We start from the raw sequence: 24689 nt of genomic DNA, 5'->3' as shown, positions 1-24689 counted from the left end.
GTCGGTCAATCCTGCAAACAGCCAGCTCACACCTATCTGGGAGTGTGCTTGGACTCAAGGTCCATGCTGTCCATTCTGTTGGACGACAGTGTGTGTAGAATAGCCATCTGTTTAAATATTTTTCAGCTAAACAGAGTGCTTACAGTAGTGACATTCCAGAGACTTCTGGGCTTTATGGTAGCAGCTTCCAAGAAGCTTACTTTAGGTCTCGTGCACATGTGCCCTCTCCAAGCCTTGTTCAACAGCAGGGTTTTTCAGACCGCGTTGAACCGTGACCACCTAGTAACAGTGTCTTGTCACTATCTAAAGGTTCTTTCTTTGTGGAGACAGCCTGCTCATCTACTCCTAGGTGTAGCACTGCAAAGCATCACCAGAAGGGATGTCATCACCTCTGACACATCCAACATCATTTAAAGATATCTCTAAATCATTTAGAAATATTTTTAATACTAGAACCGCCACGACAGTCATTTTGACGGTTTGAGGTTTTCAAATTTAAATTACTCTGTGTGTCTGAAAGTTATGTGGTTGTCCATTTTTGAGTTTTCCTAAATACAGTCCATTTATTCAGAGCTTGCCGTGCGCGTCAGGTCCAATTTATTTTCACATGCGCTGTTTATTTTACACGCGCAGTTTTAAATAATTTTTTTTCAGAGCAAAACAGGTATAAAAGGCATTGAATCGCAAAAGGACACTCAGTACTCTATCTACAGCCAAGCCCCACCCCTTGTTCGCTGTGTTTTTCACATACCTCTTTACAGATGTGCATACTGATAAATCCTCTCCTGATCATTTGTTCTATCACCAAACTCCTTAATAATGCGATCCAAGTCATTATTTTATTACTATAACATCTACAAAAAGCTCTGCAAATGTCTGTGATATTCTTTGAGCGCTGAATGCAGAAGCAGCTATCTCCTTTGTTATGTCCATGTTATCTCTGTAGTGCATGGGGAGATACACCCTTTTTTCAGTTTCATTTGGCTCCTATCAGTCTCACTCGGCCATTGAAAGATTTTTTGATGATGTCGGACAAGTTCTGACATTGGACTGGAAAGGGAAAATTGTAATGTTGGACCTGGTCTGACATAGGACCGCAAAAGGTTAAATACCCTGATGCCGTTTGAAATGCAGGATCACGAAAATATGGAGGTTATAATCCTGCCCACCTAGTATGACGTGCTTGAATAATATGACGTGTTTGAATAAAATGTTTGAGTTGTATCTGATAGTTTGTCTTTTATTTTAATAATTAATGACAGCCGGCAGCGGTTTTAGGTATGAGTATAACCACGGCAGTTCTAATGTTAAATAACTTCCTGTTCATTTAGAGATCTCTAAATAACTTCCTGCTCATTTAGACATATCAATAAATGGACATGAAGCCCATTCAAAACACACAGCATTTTAACAGGAAGTTAGTTTGCTGTAGTTCTAAATCTTTTGGAGATATCTTTAAATAAACAGGAAGTTATTTCGAGATAGCTCTAAATGAACATGAAGTTATTTCAAGAGATCTTAAAATGATTTAGCGATATCTCTAAATGAGTGGGAAGTTATTTCGACAGTTTGGCATACCATGCTAGCAAAACATCATTTAAACATCTGTAAATCATTCTTTATTTCATTATAGATACCTCAAAATGAAATTGATAACTCCAAAATGGTTTATTTACTTATATCTCATATTCATTTAAAGATATCTGCAAATGATTTATAGATATCTCACAATATTTAAAGAGATCATTAATATAGATCCAGAAGTGTTGCAGGTTCTCACATCACTTAATGTTTTACCCTCCCAACCATTTTTATTTTTAATCAAATTTTTATTTATTTATTTATTTATTTATTTATTTATTTATTTTATCACCTGCATTAAATCAAACCATGGTGGCACCATTCCTTTAAAAAGTATAGCTTTGGCAGGGCCATGCTTTTTTTTTTTTTTTTTACCATTTTACAATATTTCCATTTTTAACTGTACTCTTTCTGAATTAAATAAGTTATATAATTGAAACCATACTGAGAAGTACATTTACTCAAAATTATGGGATCTTTTAAGAAAAAGTCTTTGCAAAGGTTGTACTCAAGCAAAGACAGATAAGTAAATCTGTGCCACATATTTATGCTACAATTTCAAATCCTAACATTTTCATTTTTTTGTTTTGTTTTTCTTTTATTATAAAAGCATTCACACCTTTCATTTGACATTTAGTCGCACCATGCTTTCCTAAATATAAAGTATTACACATTTTTACTTAGATGTTTTTCAAGGCTAAGCAACATATATGCCATATATGTGGAACACAATATTATAGAGTCAGGTTATCATGTTCTAGTATTCATACAAACATTCAACTTGAAAGTGATTGCTAGCATGTCAGACATCTGCAGTTGGGGTAGCATCGTGAATAGTTGTCTAATGGTCTAATGATATATTAGCAAAAGTACTGAGGACCTTCCTAATACCATGTGTGCTGCTCTGCCGTGTTTCAAAAGGCTTACACTATTCAAATAATCTTTAACCATTCACAGTTTTACAACTAAATACTTTATGCAAATGGAATACTATTTAATATGTTATAAAGTAGGCCACTTAGTGTCCATTTCGAAAAGATAATGCTTTGGTATAGAATTAAACAGGGGGCCTCAAATCCTCTCCAGAGTGTTTGGAGAACCGTTCTCTTTTATGGCACTATACAAATTGGATTTAGCTTTTACTAAAATGAAATATAATGATTTTTACCTTCTCTTTGAAAAGGAACGAGGGGCTTTAATTCAAGGTGTGCAAGAAACTGTTTCTTTTCATCTGTGTCCATGGCTCCATTTTTTTCCTGACTGTTTGACTTGGCAGCAGAAAACAAGGTTGGTCTACTCTTCTGTAAAGGGGGTACATCTGGACTGGAGTCATCTAGCAACCGCCTACCTTTCCTCTGCTGCTTCACTCCTTCCTTTTTAGTGGTAAGACCAAGCAGGTCAAGAAATACCACTTCCTAAAATAATAAGAAGAAGAAATAAAGCACCCAATTTTACATAATTATTTAATTTCCATTAAATTCTGATGCCTTTTTAAAAAACAGAAGTTTCAACTTTCGGAATCATGCCTTACCTCCAAGTACATTAGGTACAACAGAGTGCTACCCTACAACACTTTCTCCAGAAAAGGCAAGAAATACATTGCTATGAAATACCTATATTGAGGCAACAGTGTTGCATTTAGTCTTCAGATTTTTTAAAAGTGACTGAAAAAAATACATCTGGTAACAAGTTGCTCTTACAGTTAAATTTTTATAAACCTTTGAGTGGTTTGATTTAGTCAAATATTGCCAAAGACACTGTATATGACTCTCATCTTTGTGAATGAGATATAACAACAGATTAGACAGTTGAAGCTTATAATTTGGCAGTTGTTTCCTATATATGTCAAAGTTTATTTTCTTCAGGAAGTGTGAGAAGTGACAAAATAACTGAATGTTGCTGCTTTCCTTCCAGAGATATAACACAGAAAATCTCCTCTTACCGCAGGTGAGTTGTCCAGTTTGACAGGTGGCTGAGCTATAAGTTTGCTCCCCAATGTACTCATCCTTCTCTTACAGGTTCCATAAGCAGAAAAGTCACAGTTAAAGGGCAGATCTAAACGAGGCAAAATATTTACATGACTTTAAGAGCACTGTTTAAAAAACAAAAACAAAAAAAAAAACAACAATTGTAGGAATTTATGTAAGGGATTTATAATGGTAGCTGTGGGTTCCCTTTCAAGTATAAAATGTAACCAGTTACGAATGGGGGTTTAGCTCCTAAAGACCCAAATCCTTACTATGTATACCAAAGCTTCTCTTTGAGCCTGTGACAGTCATGACCCCACCCCCAAGGGATCAAAAGGACTGCGTGCACAGATCTCAGCGTCATTCTTCTTTTCAAGACTCAGATAAGTACAAATGTTGCTTATATCTGTATATATTTCAGATTTTATGTGCTTTTACACATTTTTAATGTGATATTAAGCAAATCGCTGAAATAGATTCTTTATTTTCGCATATTTGTGTGCACACCAACCTGTTACTTGTTGCGTTCTGCGTGAAGCCAGTGGCTCGAGTTACGCCTTCCCTGGGACCCAGCATCATAAATCATAAGGGAATTTTTTTTTTTAGTCTTGTGTTGGTACTGACTGAGTGGTTTTGCCAGTGGATTTTACCGTACATTGTCTGTACATTGCCATCCGCTGTAACTGCAACCAGGTGGACCCGATGTGACTGACCTGCTTCCGCTCCCAACCTGGTACCATACCTAAAGCCACTCAACCGGTAACGAACTGACTCGGCGCCATTCCGGTTCCAACCTGGTGCTAAAGTCACCGAACCAGCAATACTGTATACCAACCCAGTACTGAACTGACCCGGTTCCAACCCGTTACTGACCCAATTCCGAGGTAACTGAACCAGTCCCACTCGGTCTTGACCTGCCCGGTTAATATATACAAGCAGATTAGGCAACAACTGTATACTGTACATTGCATTGCTTGTTCTTTGCATCATGCCTAGGTTTCATCCCTGTGAGACATGCAAGACAAATCTATGGAGGACAAAAAGACAGGTGCTCTTTCTGCCTGGGGCCAGAGCATGCCAAGAGGCTTCTGCAAATTTTGTGCCTCACTCTACAAGTGCACTCTTGAGAAGAGGTTATCCCCCAATTCTATGTAATGTTCTATGTACCTCACTGTTGCACAGCACAATTTCCCACCACTCAGAGTGGTGGCTGCGTCCTTACCCCATATCTCTGAATCTCTGTTTCCCACCAGGGAACTGTTCTCCCTGAATTGCTGTGGGAAAGCTTGGTGCCACCTGCCTCACCTCCAGCAGAATGCAAAGAATAGCTGCCTGTTTGGAGCTCTTCTGCTCAACAGAGTACTAATGGTAAATACATTCCAGAAACTTCTGAGTCAGATGGCAGCAGCTTCCCAGACTTGTCCATTGGGTCTCCTGCATTGAATGGCGACTGCCTATCGACAGTGTTCCACCTCTGTCTAAGTTGTTTGCTATGGGGCAAAGTCCCGTGGTCAAGCCCTGTCTACGCAGCGGTTGTCCAAGTACATAGCAGAAACGGTCAAGACTGCCTATGAGCTGACCAACTTGCCCCCTCCAGAAAAGCTCATTGCCTTATTCCAGGGTGCATCTGTCATGGACATATGCAATGCAGCAGTACAGGCTACTACCGATATCTTTACTACAGGCTAAATGTCATGGATCCTCAAAACCCTGGTTTTGGAACTCGGGTGTTAAGGGCAGCTTCTCAGTCGACCCTTACAACACAGGCATAAAGGTCAGTTTCTCCCTCAATTTTTTCACCCTAGCTACTTGTTACTGGGGTTCCTAATGGTAATGCACAGGGCAGCCTTCTGCTTAGCCTTGCAGCATTCCAGTTCTACAATCTTTGGTAAACAATATTCAGGATTTGGGTCTTCAGGAGGTAAACACCCATTCGGTAATGGTTAAATTTTAATTTCAGGGAACAAGGGTTATGATGCCCATTTACAGTTTTTTTTTTTTTTTTTTTTTTTTTTTTTTTTTTAATAAACTACTCTCAAATATTTTAGCAACTTAACTTAATTACATAAAAAAATGTAATTAAAAAGTTGCTAAAACATGTTTTGAGATCAATCAGCTGCTAGATACTGGAAGAGCTTAAATGGGCAGAATCACCTCCTCTCGTTAGTACATTTCCTTATGTTCTTATGAAGTTAATTTTATAGGTAGGAAATATATAGATAATTATTTATAATACTACTGTGTTACTTAAAATACCCCTATAATTTAATGCTCTGAAAACATCTTACCTCTTTTCTTGGCCTGTTTTAATTTCCTTTCTAAGATATTTAGGTTGCTGACAACAGACCTCTGTATCAGCAGAGCATCAGTATTAGTTCTTTGACTGTCTGGGTCCATGCTGTTTGGCAAAGATGTGTTTTGAACCTGAGAGCTTGTAATTTTTCTGAGCTTCATATTTCCTGCAGGTGAAGTGATGGATAAATCCAAACATTGTTCCTGGGAGTCTTGGAGGGTGCTATTACTCCCAGTGCTTTCCTGCTTAGAGTTGTTATAAGCTACTCTAAGATAATAAGGGATCTGAGTTAATAAATCTGGCATAGAACCCATCCCTGAAACATTATGTTCCAATGATATACTTTTGTCCCTATAAGGTCTTTGTAGCTCTGATGTGCATATCTTCAGTGAGTGTTTTGTTTTGTCTGTGGCCCTGTTTTCATATTTGCTTTGTTGCCTGAAGTCCAGTGCCCCTGAGGAATCCTGTGGCTCTGTTGACATCTCCCTGAAGAATTTTTTTGAACATGTGGCAGGTGAAAAATTATTTAATGGTTCTGTGCTGCTTAGATGTGCCCCGTCTTCTCTGTCTTTAGGAGGTCTGCTAAAAATATACAGTATAAAGCACACTATTTAGAAACAAAGACAAATAAATAAAAAAACAAAACTGCTTATAGACAATATTTTCAATGTTCTATGACATGAAATCAAACTTCCGGACGTGACACATCCCTGTATTACAGTAGAATGTGAAAGATTAAGACATTAATAAAGTACATATATACAATACTAATCCTCTGAAAAGCTTGATTTAAATGTTGTCAAATATTGTTTTTCTTTAATATAGATTACTTTATATAACTTAAACAAGTGGTATACTGTTTGTAATAAAAGGCCTGAGTATATGTGATAACATGTTGTGACATACAATGTGTTTTGGAGAATGCGTCAGTTGGACTTACACTATTCAATCAAATAAACTGCATTGCCATTTTTTATTATCAAGCACATAAATGGTATGAGTGGCATTTCTGGGGACATACATGGTTGAATTATTTTCTACACCATACTGTTATTTCTTGTAGAAGAATGAGGTTGTTTCTGTATGCACACATATTTCTTGATGTGTTTGAATTGTTATCTATGTGTTTGCTGTGATCTCATACAGAAGTACTGGATGAGGCAGATACAGTTGCTATAAAGTGTAGTGTACAATTTGGATATGGAAGACCTAAAGTTTTAACCCTGATTGAGGAAACTACAACATACCAGCAACAACAACACAATGCAATATGGTCCTTTATAAATGGATTATCAGGGTGTACAGCTTAATACTATTGTGATACCATTGGCATGTCATGTGAATGGTACCATCCTACCAATGGCTCATACTAGCTGCCTCCATGCTATTATTCCCACTTCACATAGAACCATTGGCATTGTGATGCCATTACATTGTCTTTGAAAATGGCCCAGTGAACTTAATGGTTAATAATGTTAATTGTTTTTTTTAAAAAAATGACTCATTTTATTGAATCTTTATCTTTAAGTTGACCTTACCTTGTGTCACCAGTTTTCTTGCCAATGAAGTTGTTAGCCTTTTTGTTGAAGTTATTTTGAAGATGATTTTGAGTCTCTCTCATGGTGATGAGAGCTGCCTCTCTTTCTAACAGCCGCCTGTTTAGGTTTGCTTTATCAATGTGTGGAGAGGAAGATGAGGGGCTTAAACACTGAAGCCTGTTTGGTGAAAATGAAACAGGGCCAACAGTATTCTTAGTTTCTGAATTTCTCTGTATTCTCCCAAATGAAATATAATTTGGCACCTCTGAAAATCAAACCCAAAAACAGCAAGGGTCAGGTTATCCTGTGGCATGAATAAAAATATTAATGTTCTCTCTCAACATGAAAAGTATTGATGAAAACTATTGAATCATTGTGCAAAATAATTACACACTGTCAGTAATGAGCCTGATCTGAAGACTTTTTGGACAAACTGCAGTGTAATGTCTGGTAATTCTTGATGTGGTGGTATAATTCTAATTATATGTAACAAAGGTATGGAACTTCAACTGCTACAATCTCAAAAACAAATTCAGCTGGCAACTACAAATTTCAGTTTAGGAAACTCTGGTACAGTTCATTTTGACCTATGACCTAAGATAGTCGCCATATCGTGGACTTTTTGGTTTCCAGACAATGCACAATTAACATAATGAGAATTTTGTTTTATTATTGGTAACAGCTGTATTCTGTGATTTTTTTTTTAGATCAATTGGATTGTGAGTATCATACAAGAAGAACAACTTGTTTGTGTAAGTGATTTTATAAAGCTGCCGCTACAGCAATGATTCATATATCAGACACCTATGAGGTAGTAGTTTCATACTTGCAGTTTATATAAACCAGGTCATATGATTTTTTAAGTTTCCCGGCTAAAGAGACTGTACACATTGGCAGGGTTGCCATGGAAAAATGTAAATAAGTCTCTCCTATTTCTCATACTATTTTGGTAGTACCTTTCGGTTTCCATCTAGTTTTCTTTCAGGGAGAAAAATTCTCCTTCCAAATGCAAACAACCTAATTAATATTAAAACAGGCAGAGTGTATTTAACTGTTTTGTCTGAGCTCCAGTTTGGCCTTGCATGACTACTGATATCGTACAGCTTTCTTAAATTGGGTTTCCACAAACTATTTAAGATGTGTTGAAGAACCTAAATGCAGCCTGCCTCATTTGGTCACTAAAAATATACTAAAAAAGCAAAGGAAACCAAAAAAAAACCCAGACACAGCCTTCCACAAAAAAAAAAAAAAAAAAAAAAAAAAAAACACACTAAACACTATCCCCTAAGAAAGCACTATCATGTATTATTTTCTAAATATTTTTGGACTGTATATATAACCTATTATTAACACACACACACAAATAATATGCACAATCTTCCTACAGATCTATAGCTTCAGCAATTCTGATCCTACGAACTGAGCTAAAATCCAGCACTTAAGGTAATTACATAAATGTATCCAGTCAAAATGTTTAATCCAGTACATTTTCAAAATACTAGTAATATATCTACAATAGGCTAACCTACTCGCTTACATTTCCCACTATATAATAATAATAATAATAATAATAATAATAATAATAATAATAATAATAATAATAATAATAATAATAATAAATACCTGAATCTGAATTCCACAGGGACAGTGCAAAGCTCTCGCCAGTAGAACATGGTTATATGTTCTGTTGCTGTTGTTGTTATTGGGGATCCAGTATACTATATGAGTTTAACAGTTTTCAGTAGATGCTAACCCACCCAGGCAATTTTGTAACTTTCTGGAACTTTGTTCCGTGAGTCTTGTAGCAAGCTGATAAGCCCCGTAGTTGACTAATTTTAACAAATTTGTGGAACCAACAGTTTTTTTTTAAATATATTTTCATTTTTCTAAAGCAAATCTTGCACAGTGCATTATGTATAAGAAATTTAACTTCAACTATATTTAGTCACTCAACCCTGGTGCTCTCTGTAGCCTGCAGCAATAAACAGGAGACCATTGGCTCCAACTCCCAGCTATGCTAATTAAATACATTTTGGGGTACAAACGTGACTCTTTTTGCCCTTGGTAGGTACCCATAATAGATGCTACTTAAAGCTAGTGTACAAGAAATTGTATCTTATTACCAAGGGACAGAATAAATGTAAAGGATGAAGAAAATATCTTTCTGTGATTTGAAAAGGGCTTCATTATTTATTTATTTACAAGATATATGTTTTTTATTGTGTAGTAGCTTCAGTATTTTTGTATAATCTTGCTTATAAAACAACTAAACTATAAAATATAATCATTTCCTGAGTCAAATGGCAATAATTTGAAACAGGCAAAAAAGATCACAAATGGGATCTTCCCTGCTGAAGTCTAGTGAACGTATGTTATGGCTATCAGACTTGTTTCCTGCAAAGAAAATTTACTTTTTGGTCAATTTGCGTGGCTTTTTAGCATAAGAAGGTGATTTACCTACCCTTTTAAGCCGAACCATGTTTTGGTCGCTCACTTCCTATAGCGTGAGGAATGTGCATGATATGTGCATGCTACGTCACATTCTCACAACAATGGAGAGAGAATTGCGTGGAACCTTGCCACTAAGTTATCATCTTATTGCTTAATGTGCAACCTACCTGGAAGAGAAGATGAAAGGTCTTTCCATGATCCTTTTTCATGACCCATTTTGTGAAGAGGCTGAGTGCTATGTCCAAATAAGGGAAAATAAGGATTCCTTTCAAGCTTGCTGCTGTCTTGTCTGTTAAAATAGTGCTTTGGATGTAGTGGTGGGCTGTTCACATCTTGGTTCTTTTTCTGCTTTAATTCAGTCCTTCTGCTACAGTTTCTCTCCCAAGCTGCCTCTCGGAGTCTCCTACTCTCCTCTGTTGGTGGATCTTGGTCTCTTATACTGCCTGGGGTAACACGATGAGCTCTTTCTTGTTTACAGCACCTGGCTCTACTACTTGGAACATCTTTGTTCTTCCTGTTCATACAAAAATCACATTTTAAGAGATTTAAGCAATATTTTTGCTTATCAAATCCCACCACCAAAGTATTACAGAGCCACTGAACCTGGATGGATTAGTTTGGGTATAAAAGTGTACCTGAGATACCTGGCCTTGCAGCATTATCTGGGTCTGTGTTAATGGGATTGTGTGGTGTTGCATTTTACAGGTGTATAACATTAGGTTGTTAGGGCTTCTTGGCAAACTTTAATGATCCAGACTGTGTGGACCCTCAAAGGTCTTTGAATGATGACTAGAATCCTAGTAAATGGTAAAGATATTTAGAAAAAATTAAAGATTTCAAACAAAGTAGGTAATAAGGACAGGCCATTGAAATTAAGAAAACACAGAGACTAAATAAAGATACCCTGAATCAAACAAATCATAATACATAAGATAACATTAATAATAACTAAAATGAACAAACATAAAGTCCTCATCCACCTGAATTGAACCTGACATGTTCTGTACCAAACAAAAGTTACATTTTATAGGAAGATATAAGTAAGACCTAATATAAACTAGGAGTGATATGGTAAGTTTTATTTCCTTTAAAATGTTATAAGCACTTGTTTTAGGATTAATTTAAATTCATACAGACACAAAGGAAACAGTGCTTCAGGACATGTCAATTCCCATAGGAACTAGACAATAAGAAACTTCTCCTAGTCCACTTTGTTCCAGACCACATAAAAACAAGAGCTTTAGTTTGGTTTCCCAGCTGTTTAGTCGTACCACTGCTCCACTGAGAAACCCAGTCTTGTTGCCTTAAAAAAGTCCTTACTACTTTACCTAGGAGGATGTGAACTACACAATGGAAACTTCATGCAAGTATTAAATAAGGTTATGAGGTTATCTAAAAGGAGAGGTGAGCCATTGGGCCGGATATGTGGCAATGTGCCCCGCCCCTGTGTGTATTTGTGGGTATATGTTTCATGTGGTGTGTTAATGTTGGTGTGTAGTTATTGGTGCACGGGATATAAATGGGTCTGTGTAGCATGAGTGATTTAAAATATATAGTTGTATTTGGCACAGGATTGCACTTCACTTCATGTGCATTTAAAGTATCTAATATGTGAGCATGGGGTTGCACAAATATAATGGTTTGGAAACTCAATCTGTTGAAGTGTCCAGTATAAAACTCTCCTCTCCGCAACAAAGTCTTCAATCCCACTTTGGATCAAACTCTGTAAAAAAAACTTTCAATTCTCGACAGAATCAACAAACAGCTGCAACAAAGTCTTCAGTCCTCAGTATAGGATCCATAACAGCTCCCGTCTGCTCTGTCCTCTTCATTTAATTTTTTAGCTATGCAGTTAGTTAGGCACAGTTTCTTTCAGATATTGTGGTTTTAGGTGTATAGTAGACCCAGACTGGTTTGTCTGATGACAGTCACTGTAAGTTTTACGGCAGTCTTCTAGCCGAGCCTCAGTCTCGTTGCTTGTGGTCGTTGACTCATTTGCAGCTTGCTTCTTCATCTTGGGTCCGTTTCAGGTCCCACCTTGATTCCATTTTTAGGTAGAGTCCCAGAGTTGCAGCTTTGCATAGCAGAGTGACAGCACCTTGTTTAGCATTCGATGTGGACCGCAAAATAATTAATTCCGCTTTGATTTTTATAGTCTTTTTCACTCTGATGATTAGCTACTTTCATGAGGCCATTTGTGTATCTTGCCTCTTTAAACTCCCAGTCCTTTGATGTTTTAATGTCTTTTTCCACTGGGACATCACTAGTTTTGTCTTCCTTGCATCAAACTGATTGTTGTTGCACGTGTGAATTATTTGTACATAATTCAACTGTTCGCTCAGCCTAATCCAGTTCAGGCACCAGTCCTCTAATCAATAGGTCACATAGTTCAGTATGTCTGAAAATCAGAGGCCCCCTTTTCAAGACACAACAGTTTGCCCTGTTTCTCAAGACACACAGTTTCATTAATGAATCCAGTTACATTTCTAATACACGTTCATGTATTATCATATTCAGGGAATATGTCCTACAGTACTGAGTGATCATCTTAGCCCCATGTTGCAGCATTTGTTTCCTGCCAGGGGGGGAGGGATGTCTTCCAGGATGACAATGCCCCCATCCACAGACACTGCTGTTATCTATATGTCATGGCCTTCTCAGTCACCAGATCTGAAGCCAATCGAGCATATATAGGATATTCAGGAACAACGCCTGATACAGCGTTGTCCTCCTCCATCATTCAGGCGTGTTGATTGACTTTCTCGTGGAAGAATGGTGCTGCATCCCTCCTGCAGAATTCCAGAGGCTGGTAGACTCTATGCCATGGTGCATACCGTCCGTACTGACCCCACGTGATTGCCCAACGCCCTATTAAGTGACATTACATTGGTGTTTCCATTTTTTGTCCACTACCTATATATCAACCTCAGGCTGGAACTTGAATTAAGTATAATAGTCTACTATTTGTTGCAGTTATGGATATCAACGTGGTCACGGATTTCATGGAACCCATGAGGAAGTGAGAGGTACATGTCTTCTGAATTGCTGGCAGTGCAAAGTTAAAGTGATTAGCAAATGTCAAATAAAGGTGAACACTTACACAGAACTACAAAAAAAAAGTAAAGCTGCGAAAGTAAGTTTTAAGAAACTAGCAGAGCAATGTCCCAAACAATTTCACAAAAGCAGGGGGAACATTTTTACATGAGAAATAAACTTTTCCAAAGCCTTTTGTGCAGAAAATATACCTCTGTATACACTTGATAATGCAAAACCTAAAGGGAGGACGGTTTACAGTTTTGCAGTTTTACCCCGCTGTTGCATTAGTTGCCCTGTGCAGTGCAAAACAATACCTATCAACAGAATGATCCTTCTAACCTTAAAAATGTGCTCAAGGATGACAGACATTGCATCAAAAGTGAACTTTTAATGTACACCTTGTCATACCAAAACCACAGCTGTGTTTAAATAGACATTAACGAAAAGTTATACAAATCTCAGTTTACAACCAGAGCATTTATTTTAAAAATGTAATTTCAGTGTTGAGATTAATAAAATTTAAAAGGCACATTTTAAAATTAAAAGGTACATTTTACAATTAAAAGGTAAGCATATTCCTGTTATGGTTGTTTGAAAAAAAGGGGGGGGGGGGGGGGAGGGGGGGAGTTGTGGGAACAGAAAGCCAGCATTGTTGCAGGAGGGAGTGTGATCTGGCCTACACTGCAATCTTTAGAAGACTTTTTTTTATGCTGGTGAACACTCCTGAGTAAAAGCAGAGAAATGTATTGCCTAGTTTATTTATGACCTATGATATCTGAATAAAAATTTAAAAAGAGCCTGCAACATGTTTAAAAATATAAACGCTGCAATATGGACAACATCGGACACAGCAAAGGTAAAGCAATGGTAATGTTTCTTGTAAACTTTGGTGATTGTTCCGTAATGGAGTCTGGAAAGATACATTTTATGTAAAGCAGTTATTCTTTAAAAGGGGATAATCCCCTTTTGAAGACACTGAAAGAGTAGTAGTGAAGAACATGGTGTAACAGCTAAACTGAAGTATGCCAACAAACCTCTCATCAGCATGGCCTGGCTGATGTCCTTGTTGCAAACCTGTGGGCATGACACTTGTTGACTCTAAGAGGTCCTTGGAAAAGGGAAGTGTGGAGGTTTGAAGTGGAGAGAAGGTAGTTGTTTCATGAAGGTGTAGAAAAGGTGTCCGAATGGATAGAAAATATGGGTCATCATATCTGCTGAAATAACAATTGACAAAGTATAAAATTAGACTGCATTCACACTGGGTCTGTTTCAAAATGTATCAATGTGCTTGCTGTTCACACTTATCTATGAGCAAAGGGATCAAGTTCATTTGGATGCAAGCTAAAGTTTGTTTTGTTGGTCCTTTTCCGTTTTCTTTCAGGGCCAAGTCTGTTTGTGTTCACATCGAAGTTTGCAAGTGCACCCAGTTCCTTTATTCAGTTTAGTCAGCCGGAAGTTTACAATATCCTGCAAGGTATCTTGAGATTGATGTATTGCTCCATTTCTAATCACACGTTTTAGATTCTTACATATTACTGTGGAATAAAGCACGGGAACTGGGGGGAGCAATACATTTGTTTAATGCCTAAATTAGGAGAATAGTGCAATATTCAGTTATGCAAAACTGCACAATTCTCCTACTGTATGCATTAAACAAAGTAATCTGTGAAAATACTGAATATATTTTACTATTTGTTTTCCAGTTAGGTCTGGATTTCAGTGTAACACAATTTTTTATCAGAGCTTCATTTTCCCGCACTGTATATGTTGGTACCAGATTTCCACAGTGATTCTTTACTTTTATTTTCCACACTTTATTTTTATATTCTTCAATTCACTGGCACCGTTGAACTCTGAAGCAGTTGAAAAAACAGTGTATAATAACATAATCATAATAAAAAAAATTAAACGTTGGGTATATTTATTGCAGATGATAACAACCAGTTTTTTTTTTATTGTCATCTAATCGAAACATGTTAAATGTACAAAAAGCCAGATTATAGAAAAACAGATAAGCTATTACCACTGAAACATGTGATATACACATAATCAGAATTATAAAACACATAATCCATAAAATGGATTATTCTGAATGGTGCTAACACAACCTAATAAAATTACTTTGTTGTTAACTTGCTAAGCACACCAATACATTTATTTTTAAAATAAATGTGAATACAATAGCAAAACGAGGGAATTTAACAATTTTTGTTTCCAACTGGGACACAAAATTAAAGCTGAAAATTGGGATTGTCACAGATTTCCCAGGATGTCTGGTAACCCTAATGTAGTTCTGTGACAGTGAGGGCTTCAGTGGTGACATCAGAGCAGGAAATTAAACAATAACAAAAGGTATATAGGGTTGAAACTGAGCGAACTGGAGCTCAGTGTTTTATTAAATAAACAAAAAGTAAATATATAAGCAAAAAACTTTACATAAAACACAAAGAAAATGACACTTTGGCCAAACAAAACAGATTTAAATAACGAGTACCTTTTACGTTTATCTCCGGTCACTCTCACTCTCACTCTCACTCTTTCTATATCTGTTTTTTTGTGAGATGAGCCTGTAGTAGGTCTTTTATATTCTGTGGCTGGAGCCTTAATTAACTCATTAAAAAATTATTAAGGCTCCAGCCACATTCCTACAGGTTTTATCTACGCCAGCTATATTTACGAATTTCGCCGGTCTCAAACAATAACAAATAATGATGGACGATTTTGTCCCCCTGCATATAATGTCTCTCTCTCTCTCTCTCTCTCTCTCTCTCTCTCTCTCTCTCTCTCTCTCTCTCTCTCTCTGTGTGTGTGTGTAGGCCCCTTTAAAAATCAGCGATTGTTGGCCACTATTATTATTGACTGCATTAGAAAAACTATTCGCCCCATAATGCAATTTCGCGCCCAAAGGGATTGAACTTTACACTGTAGAGTGCCAATCAATTCAGAGTGCCAATCAGGAAGGAGAATTGCCTGCACATCCCACCGTTGACAGACGCCGTTATAAGGATAAGGTCCGCCCAGAATGGGGCTTGGACTTTTTTTTCTCTTGGTTTTGCGTTGGGTGGACGTTGTTGCTGTGAAGGAAGAAAAAAAAAAAAAAAAAAAAAAACAAGGATACTACGCAGATGGCTCCTGGTTTTATGAAGACTATTCAGTGCGTTAAGGAAAAATAAAAAAAGACATTTGCGTTTCAACACAGTATACAGTGGCTTGCAAAAGTATTGACCCCCCTTGGCATTTTTCGTTTGACTATTTTGTTGCCTTACAACCTGGAATTAAAATGGATTTTCTGGGGGTTTGTATCATTTGATTTATACAACATGCCTACCACTTTGAAGATGCAAAATATTTTTTATTGTGAAACAAACAAGAAATAAGACATAAAAACAGAAAACTTGAGCGTGCATAACTATTCACCCCCCCCCAAAGTCAATACTTTGTAGAGCCACCTTTTGCAGCAATTACAGCTGCAAGTCTCTTGGGGTATGAATCTATAAGCTTGGCACATCTAGCCACTGGGATTTTTGCCCATTCTTCAAGGCAAAACTGCTACAGCTCCTTCAAGTTGGATGGGTTCCGCTGGTGTACAGCAATCTTTAAGTCATACCATAGATTCTAAATTGGATTGAGATCTGGGCTTTGACTAGGCCATTCCAAGACATTTAAATGTTTCCCCTTAAACCACTCGAGTGTTGCTTTAGCAGTATGCTTAGGGTCATTGTCCTGCTGGAAGGTGAACCTCCATCCAAGTCTCAAATCTCTGGAAGACTGAAACAAGTTTCCCTCAAGAATTTCCATGTATTTAGCGCCATCCATCATTCCTTCAATTCTGACCAGTTTCCCAGTCCCTGCCGATGAAAAACATCCCCACAGCATGATGCTGCCACCACCATGCATCACTGTGGAGCAGTCTCCCACATGCCTTTTGGCGAACACCAAACTTTGTCCCTGACCTGTTTGGAGAGCTCTTTGGTCTTCATGGTGCCGCTTGCTTGGTGGTGTCCCTTGCTTAGTGGTGTTGCAGACTCTGGGACCTTTCAAAACAGGTGCATATATACTGAGATCATGTGACAGATCATGTGACACTTAGATTGCACACAGGTGGACTTTATTTAACTAATTATGTGACTTCTGAAGGTAATTGGTTGCACCAGATCTTATTTAGAGGCTTAATAGCAAAGGGGTTGAATACATATGCACGCACCACTTTTCCGTTATTTATTTTTTAGAATTTTTTGAAACAAGTTATTTTTTTCATTTCACTTCACCAATTTGGACTATTTTGTGTATGTCCATTACATGAAATCCAAATAAAAATCCATTTTAATTCCAGGTTGTAAGGCAACAAAATAGGAAAAATGCCAAGGGGGGTCAATACTTTCGCAAACCACTGTAGCTTCAACAGTATGAGTTAGAATTGCAAATGCCGGTTAATTTTATTAAGACTAACTTTGTGTCTGGCTTAAATGGAATTAATTACCAGCTGGGAATGAGGGCAAGTCAAGTTAGCTCAGATGACGGCCTGACTAGGATAATTCCAGTTACTGGCGCATACTCTAAAGAGGCGTGTGTGTGCTGAAGGCATCGGACTGACGTTTTCCTGCAACCTGCCTGTGCATTTTTTTTATTTTTTCGGAACACCGTGTCTTCTGTCTGCTCCTATCTACGAAGGAGATTTTGTGAGTAGCAAATAAATAAATAAAATAAAAAGTCCTCCTCATGACTGAAAAAGAACACACCACGAGGTGGGTGAAAGCAATTGGTTAATGTTAACGTGCACCAATGGAAAATAAATAATAAAATGACAGTATGGGCCCCAGTGAGTTTTGCAAGCTCCATATAGAACAAAAGGAACAAAGTTTACACGAGTCTGCATTGCATTGGACTTGCTTTTGTTTTCTTTTTGAATGATATATGGTATGTAATGTGTTCTGTTATGTATGTATGTTATTGTTTAATTTAGGAAATCTGGGTTTATAGAAGCTATTAAAAATAAGAGTGGAACGTGTCTTATTTTCCTTAGGTTACTGCAGTACTCACATTATAGAGTTTTGAACTGGTATAAAAAAAAAAAAGAAAGAAACCGAAACCAGTTGTCATTTATGAAGGTATTATTTTCTAGGGTTATTTCAAAATGTTGATTTTGAGAATGAAAACTAGTCTAAACAAATGCATTTAAACATTTAAGGGTGCTGATAATATTTAAGAACACTACCAGATATTTAAGTATTAAATGCAATAGTGCTCTTTGACATTAAGTTGGGTCTATTATTTTTTTTCCCCTCATGTTCGATCAACTTGTGTTTCATTGGAGTTGCGTGTGTATTTAACTGTTTAAATATATTGCTGCATATTACTGCTGTAACAGAAGAAAAGGTTGCAGCTATTTCAATTTCCTGGGAGATACTAAAGTGGCACATTGGTTTAAAGTGTACAGTATTATCCAGGTGGAGGCACCGCACCATAGTTGTTGTTATTCATTCTTAAAGATATCTGCATAAAGAATAGGGCAATACCAGTCAGCTCAACACCAACCACTGGGAACCAGGATCTTCTTGTATGCATACTACTGTAAACCCCAAGTCAACATCAGCTTCTCAGACAAGTAAATAAGTTCTAAATATTGCTTGTTTTGCTGTGGTAGCTCAGAGTGACCAGAGTCGGGTAACATACATAATATATACATAATATGCACTAGGGGAGAGTACCCTGTCACAAGTTCCCAGAGACACTTTGTTCTTTTGCTCTACTTGTTTCCTCAGAATATTAACTAAATTATGCACAAAATGTTTACTTCAGAGTCAGATTACCTTAAATCATTTGTTTCTTATGTGCAGAAGGTTAGAGTCCAGCATTTGTTCACAGTGAGGTTTAGCAAGCCAATCAAATTCGGTTTGTTTTCTAAATGAACCGAGACCACCTCTTTAGGTAGATACAGTTTGTTTCTAAAACCGACTTTGCTGTTCACACTTCACACAAAACGTACCGAACAGTGCAGTGTGTGGATCAAACCCTCTAAACGGACCTAGTGTGCTCACAGCCTAAAATGATAACCACTGTGGTTTATTTTGAACTTTAAGTAACTAATATTGCAAACACCCTTCATGAAGGGATGGAATAAAAGACCTGGAAACTCCCATTCCAGCCTAATAATGAGCAGTGAGCTGTGATTGGAATAAAGGCATGTTCTTGAACATCATTAGCACTACTTGGATCTATAGCTTATTCAACTTGTCAGAGTAAATGTTTTGCTTTTGTAATGCAAGGTATGAAAATTAAGCTGACATGTAAAAAATATTCCGAACGTTGATTTGGGGCATATTTCAGACACCAAGTCACAGGTTGGGAGAGACATGAAATGCTTGTATTATGTTCACAGTTTATCACCTCATCTCTGTACTATATTAAAAACAACTGCTAGTGAAGTACACTCAATTTGGAGCACCTGACTGCGTGTCTTGTTGACATTAAGGTAAAGTATAAAAGTATAGGTGTTCACAGATTGTTTAACTAAAAAGTCTTGATGAGATTTTGTCATATAATTAAAATGTCTATCCTGGGATGGTCACGTGACCTACACAAGCAATCAGTGCCGGATTAATGCAAAGGCAAAATAGGCACCAGCTTAGGGCCCAAAAGCTGGAATTAATTACCAGCTGGGAATGAGGGCAAGTCAAGTTAGCTCGGGTGACGGCCTGACTAGGATAATTCCAGTTACTGGCGCATACTCTAAACAGATACAGAATTGCGCGCAAACTGGAAGAACTCACTGACATTTGAATCGAGGCAGTGCATCTCACTTGTGCTCACACAATCAAACTGACTGAGCCGGAATTTACTGTCTTGTTCACTTTAGCACGGCACACAAGTAAATTCCAGGTGAGCAAGTTTGATTTTGAGTACAGCAAACGATGCCTGCTTTGGGATCAGCAAGGCATAAACACAGGAAACGGGAAGAAAAAGAATGCAAGCAGCAAAGGGGGGCATTCGAATTTTTTTTATAAATCAGTGCTGAAAGCCCCGAACCACAGAAAAACCTTATCACAAACCCTGGATAAAGAGCATTTCCTTTAACAAAGCGTGTCAAAAACCAGCTCCGATCAACAGTAGAGCAAGGAAAGCTCACTGCCTTTGCTGTATTGGCGATTGAGAAAGAAGTAAGCCATGTTAAACTGCATTTGGCTTCAGATTGTCAACTGTCCATTAAGGCCAGTCAGAAAAAAAAGTTACATTTTAACACTAAAATGTAAATAAATAAATAAGTCTTATTTTGAATCTACACAAATATGGTATATAGTATTTTGTATTGCTTGCGGCTTTCCCAATCTGCTCGAATGACATATACCTACACCTTATTCCCAATTAACAACCCTGCTGAAATTAGTATAGGCATTCTTCAACCAAGTAAACAAAGCATAGCGAGCTCGGGAGACACATGGCACAAAACTGATCTCTTGTATATACCTAGTGGAGAGACAAGTTTCCTACACTTGCCAAGGTTGCCATTAATATGATGACTTTGCCACACCATACTGCAGAATTAGAACACGTTTTTTTCTTAGATGAACCTTGTAAAAACAGACGTAAGAAATCAATTGTCTACAGACATTCTGAATGGAATTCTGACCATCAAGACTGCTGTTAAACAAACCAGCTTCAGACCAATGAAACAAATGATCCAATCTGCAAATGTGTCCATGTATGACCAGAAGAAGTAAATAAGACCTAAAGAAATGTCAGTACACAAAATTAGATATTTTATGATGTATTTTTATATATTGTTTATATTTGTTTTTTAAATGATGTCATTTAAAAAAAATTGCCAGTAAGAGCACCCTCATAATATATAATTATATATATATATATATATATATATATATATATATATATATATATATATATATATATATATATATATACATACAGTGGCTTGCGAAAGTATTGACCCCCCTTGGCATTTTTCCTATTTTGTTGCCTTACAACCTGGAATTAAAATGGATTTTTTGGGGGTTTGTATCATTTGATTTACACAACATGCCTACCACTTTGAAGATGCAAAATATTTTTTATTGTGAAACAAACAAGTAATAAGACAAAAAAACAGAAAACTTGAGTGTGCATAAGTATTCACCCCCCCCCCCCCCAAGTCAATACTTTGTAGAGCCACCTTTTGCAGCAATTACAGCTGCAAGTCTCTTGGGGTATGTATCTATAAGCTTGGCACATCTAGCCACTGGGATTTTTGCCCATTCTTCAAGGCAAAACTGCTCCAGCTCCTTCAAGTTGGATGGGTTCCGCTGGTGTACAGCAATCTTTAAGTCATACCACAGATTCTCAATTGGATTGAGGTTTGGGCTTTGACTAGGCCATTCCAAGACATTTAAATGTTTCTCCTTAAACCACTCGAGTGTTGCTTTAGCAGTATGCTTAGGGTCATTTTCCTGCTGGAAGGTGAACCTCCGTCCCAGTCTCAAATCTCTGGAAGACTGAAACAGGTTTCCCTCTAGAATTTCCCTGTATTTAGCGCCATCCATCATTCCTTCAATTCTGACCAGTTTCCCAGTCCCTGCCGATGAAAAACATCCCCACAGCATGATGCTGCCACCACCATGCTTCACTGTGGGGATGGTGTTCTCGGGGTGATGAGAGGTGTTGGGTTTGCGCTAGACATAGCGTTTTCCTTGATGGCCAAAAAGCTCAATTTTAGTCTCATCTGACCAGAGTACCTTCCTCCATATGTTTGGGGAGTCTCCCACATGCCTTTTGGAGAACACCAAACGTGTTTGCTTATTTTTTTCTTTAAGCAATGGCTTTTTTCTGGCCCAGCTCTGTGGAGTGTGCGGCTTAAAGTGGTCCTATGGACAGATACTCCAATCTCCACTGTGGAGCTTTGCAGCTCCTTCAGGGTTATCTTTGGTCTCTTTGTTGCCTCTCTGATTAATGCCCTCCTTGCCTGGTCCATGAGTTTTGGTGGGCGGCCCTCTCTTGCCAGGTTTGTTGTGGTGCCATATTCTTTCCATTTTTTAATAATGGCTTTAATGGTGCTCCGTGGGATGTTCAAAGTTTTGGATATTTTTTTATAACCCAACCCTGATCTGTACTTCTCCACAACTTTGTCCCTGACCTGTTTGGAGAGCTCCTTGGTCTTCAAGGTGCCGCTTGCTTGGTGGTGCCCCTTGCTTAGTGGTGTTGCAGACTCTGGGGTCTTTCAGAACAGGTGTATATATACTGAGATCATGTGACAGATCATGTGACACTTAGATTGCACACAGGTGGACTTTATTTAACTAATTATGTGACTTCTGAAGGTAATTGGTTGCACCAGATCTTATTTAGAGGCTTAATAGCAAAGGGGGTGAATACATATGCACGCACCACTTTTCCGTTATTTATTTTTTAGAATTTTTTGAAACAAGTTATTTTTTTCATTTCACTTCACCAATTTGGACTATTTTGTCCACTACATGAAATCCAAATAAAAATCCATTTTAATTCCAGGTTGTAAGGCAACAAAATAGGAAAAATGCCAAGGGGGGTCAATACTTTCGCAAGCCACTGTATATATATATATATATATATATATATATATATATATATATATATATATATATATATATATATATATATATATATATAAAATTTCCTATTGGGATAACTAACAACATGATACTCTTGTCCATTTTTGAAGTTTTGTATTTGTATTCAGTAAATCGTGAATGGTGATTATTGCTCTGCTATGGGATTTGATGTAGGCTTCAGATTTGTCCGAATTTATTTTGAATTCGCCATCAATTGAACTGTTTGTCAGATTCGGTCGGTCGTTCAGTTCAGAGCAGTGCATGACATTATCGTTATAACTACTATACATAATTGAATGTTTCTGATCAAAACCATGTGTAATAGCTTAAACAAAAATTATACCTTTTTTTTTTTACTGCTCGGTTATGACATCATAGACCAACTTACTTACCTGATCTATTAATATTACTATGCCTTAATAGTAACAATTATCTAAACAGTGTTTCTGTAGGTAAAAATGTTACATACAACTGAAACAACATTTAAGTCACTCAACAATCTGTTTTTTTCATCTCTGTTACTAAAAATTACAGAAACATTGGCAAATATACTGCACTGTGGTATTTATTTAGCCATAGAACAGAACAAAGAAAACTCTGAGGTAAGCAGTAGCAATAACACTATTAAAAGCCACCTGAGAAATCACCATGCAAGTCTCACTTAAAAACAAAATTAAGATCTATACTGCTCTCTGGTGACACAACCGTTGGGCTTTTAAACAAGGTCGGGTTCAGCATATAATTCTATTGTGCTCGCCGCCGCGGATCACTGCAGCACTGCACAAACTGACATGGAAGTTGTTTAGTCCACATGTCATCTAATGCTGGTTTACAATCTAGGGACATTATGCCGGTTACCGGCATTGGTGTGAAAACAGCCTCAGAAATTATTGCTCCGCTTCTCTTGAAGACCGCAAAGCCTTGAGTAGGATCATTTCTTACAAATAAATAAAACCACTCGGAGGCCCCTCCCTTCAGTGCCAGTGCAGTGCAGTGTTTGGCTGTTCCTTGAATCTTCCCTCAGAAGTGGGAAATCAGTCTGCTTTCAATTCACAAATGTCATTTCATCTTGAAAAATGTTACTATCAATGGCAATGTTCAATGTAATGTTTATGGCAAATTAAAAAAAAAAAGTACAAAATATATGTTTACAGTCAAACAGTCTTTAAGGAAGGATATATAATATATTTCTTTTTTTTTTCCTTAAAAAAGCCAGTGTAATTTTTTTTTTTTTTTTTGCCATTTTATAAGCTAAATAACCCACTCCAGGGTGTGTGGCAAGACAATTCTTAACGCACTTCCTGGGTGGTTGAAGGCATTTGGCCTGCGGCCTCGTGCCTCATAACGCACCCAGGGCGTGCGGTAAGAATTGTCTTACCGCACACCCTGTCGTGGGTTATTTCTTACTTATTCATATAAGAAGATAGGGGCCCAGAAGTGTATGTTTGCCTAGGGCCCTGTGATGGGTTAATCCAGCCCTGCATGCAATGGTCGAAGAGAACTAGAGCTCCTACCCCAACCCCTTCTTTTATGTGAATTTCAAGGTTATATTTAATTTTTTGAGGATTTTTCTATTTTCCTTGCTGTCAAAATTGTTTAACCCACAGAATATGCTTCATTTTCCTAGTGTTAACATAAGTTAAATGTACTGAATGTAGACAATCCACTTTCGATCACTTGATTGCTTGGTGTCTCCCATTGTGTAGGAATTCTGTCCTCCAGGGACATTTTTTTGTACAATTCCTGGGATAGTTTTTTATAATGATTAAGTTATCAACTATATCCTGGAATGTGAGAGGTTTAAACAGTCAAAATAAACACACTAAGATTTTTTACACATGAAAAATGTGGATCTGGCTTTTTTTCAATTCCGCCCTACATGCAAAAATCAACACACTGTTAATTTAATGTAACTTACCCCAAAACCCAAAGCTTGTTGCCCAGTTTATAATTAACCTAGTGGATTTTTTTTTTTAATTAACAGGAGCTCAGTGAACAACCCAGCTATGGTGTGGGAGGACACAAAAGGCTTCATAAGCGACAATACTTCTTTTGCTTCTCGTGTAAAAAAAATCAGGACTTAAATTAATGATCTGGAAAAATGCTGTCAATTGTGTGAACCAATACACACACACACAACATATAACACATAATACACACATGGGCAGAGCACATTGCCACATACCTTTTCCCTTCTGTGTAGCACACATGGCCTCCCAAACCACTGTGCACCGGCTGGCTCCTC

General features: G+C 37.4%; 1 protein-coding gene across 4 annotated transcripts in view; it reads right to left on the bottom strand.

Annotated features, from left to right (window-relative positions):
- LOC121313119 (genetic suppressor element 1-like) overlaps positions 1-24689 on the bottom strand; it is an 87853-nt gene that overhangs the window by 6061 nt on the left and 57103 nt on the right. For 2 of the 4 annotated variants that reach the window (XM_041245302.1, XM_041245305.1), the window contains exons 6-11: positions 13901-14080; positions 9998-10344; positions 7380-7644; positions 5837-6423; positions 3524-3636; positions 2750-2996 (exon numbers count right to left, since the gene is read on the bottom strand). In XM_041245302.1, coding sequence (XP_041101236.1) covers positions 2750-2996; positions 3524-3636; positions 5837-6423; positions 7380-7644; positions 9998-10344; positions 13901-14080 — 1739 coding nt within the window. The remainder of the gene's footprint in view (positions 1-2749; positions 2997-3523; positions 3637-5836; positions 6424-7379; positions 7645-9997; positions 10345-13900; positions 14081-24689) is intronic. The other 2 variants (XM_041245304.1, XM_041245303.1) reach the window with 2 other exon arrangements.

This window comes from Polyodon spathula, chromosome 3, assembly GCF_017654505.1.
Source record: "Polyodon spathula isolate WHYD16114869_AA chromosome 3, ASM1765450v1, whole genome shotgun sequence".
Classification (NCBI taxonomy): domain Eukaryota; kingdom Metazoa; phylum Chordata; class Actinopteri; order Acipenseriformes; family Polyodontidae; genus Polyodon; species Polyodon spathula.
The sequence above is the reverse complement of the archived record's forward strand: the minus strand, read 5'-3'. Positions and strand labels throughout refer to the sequence as shown.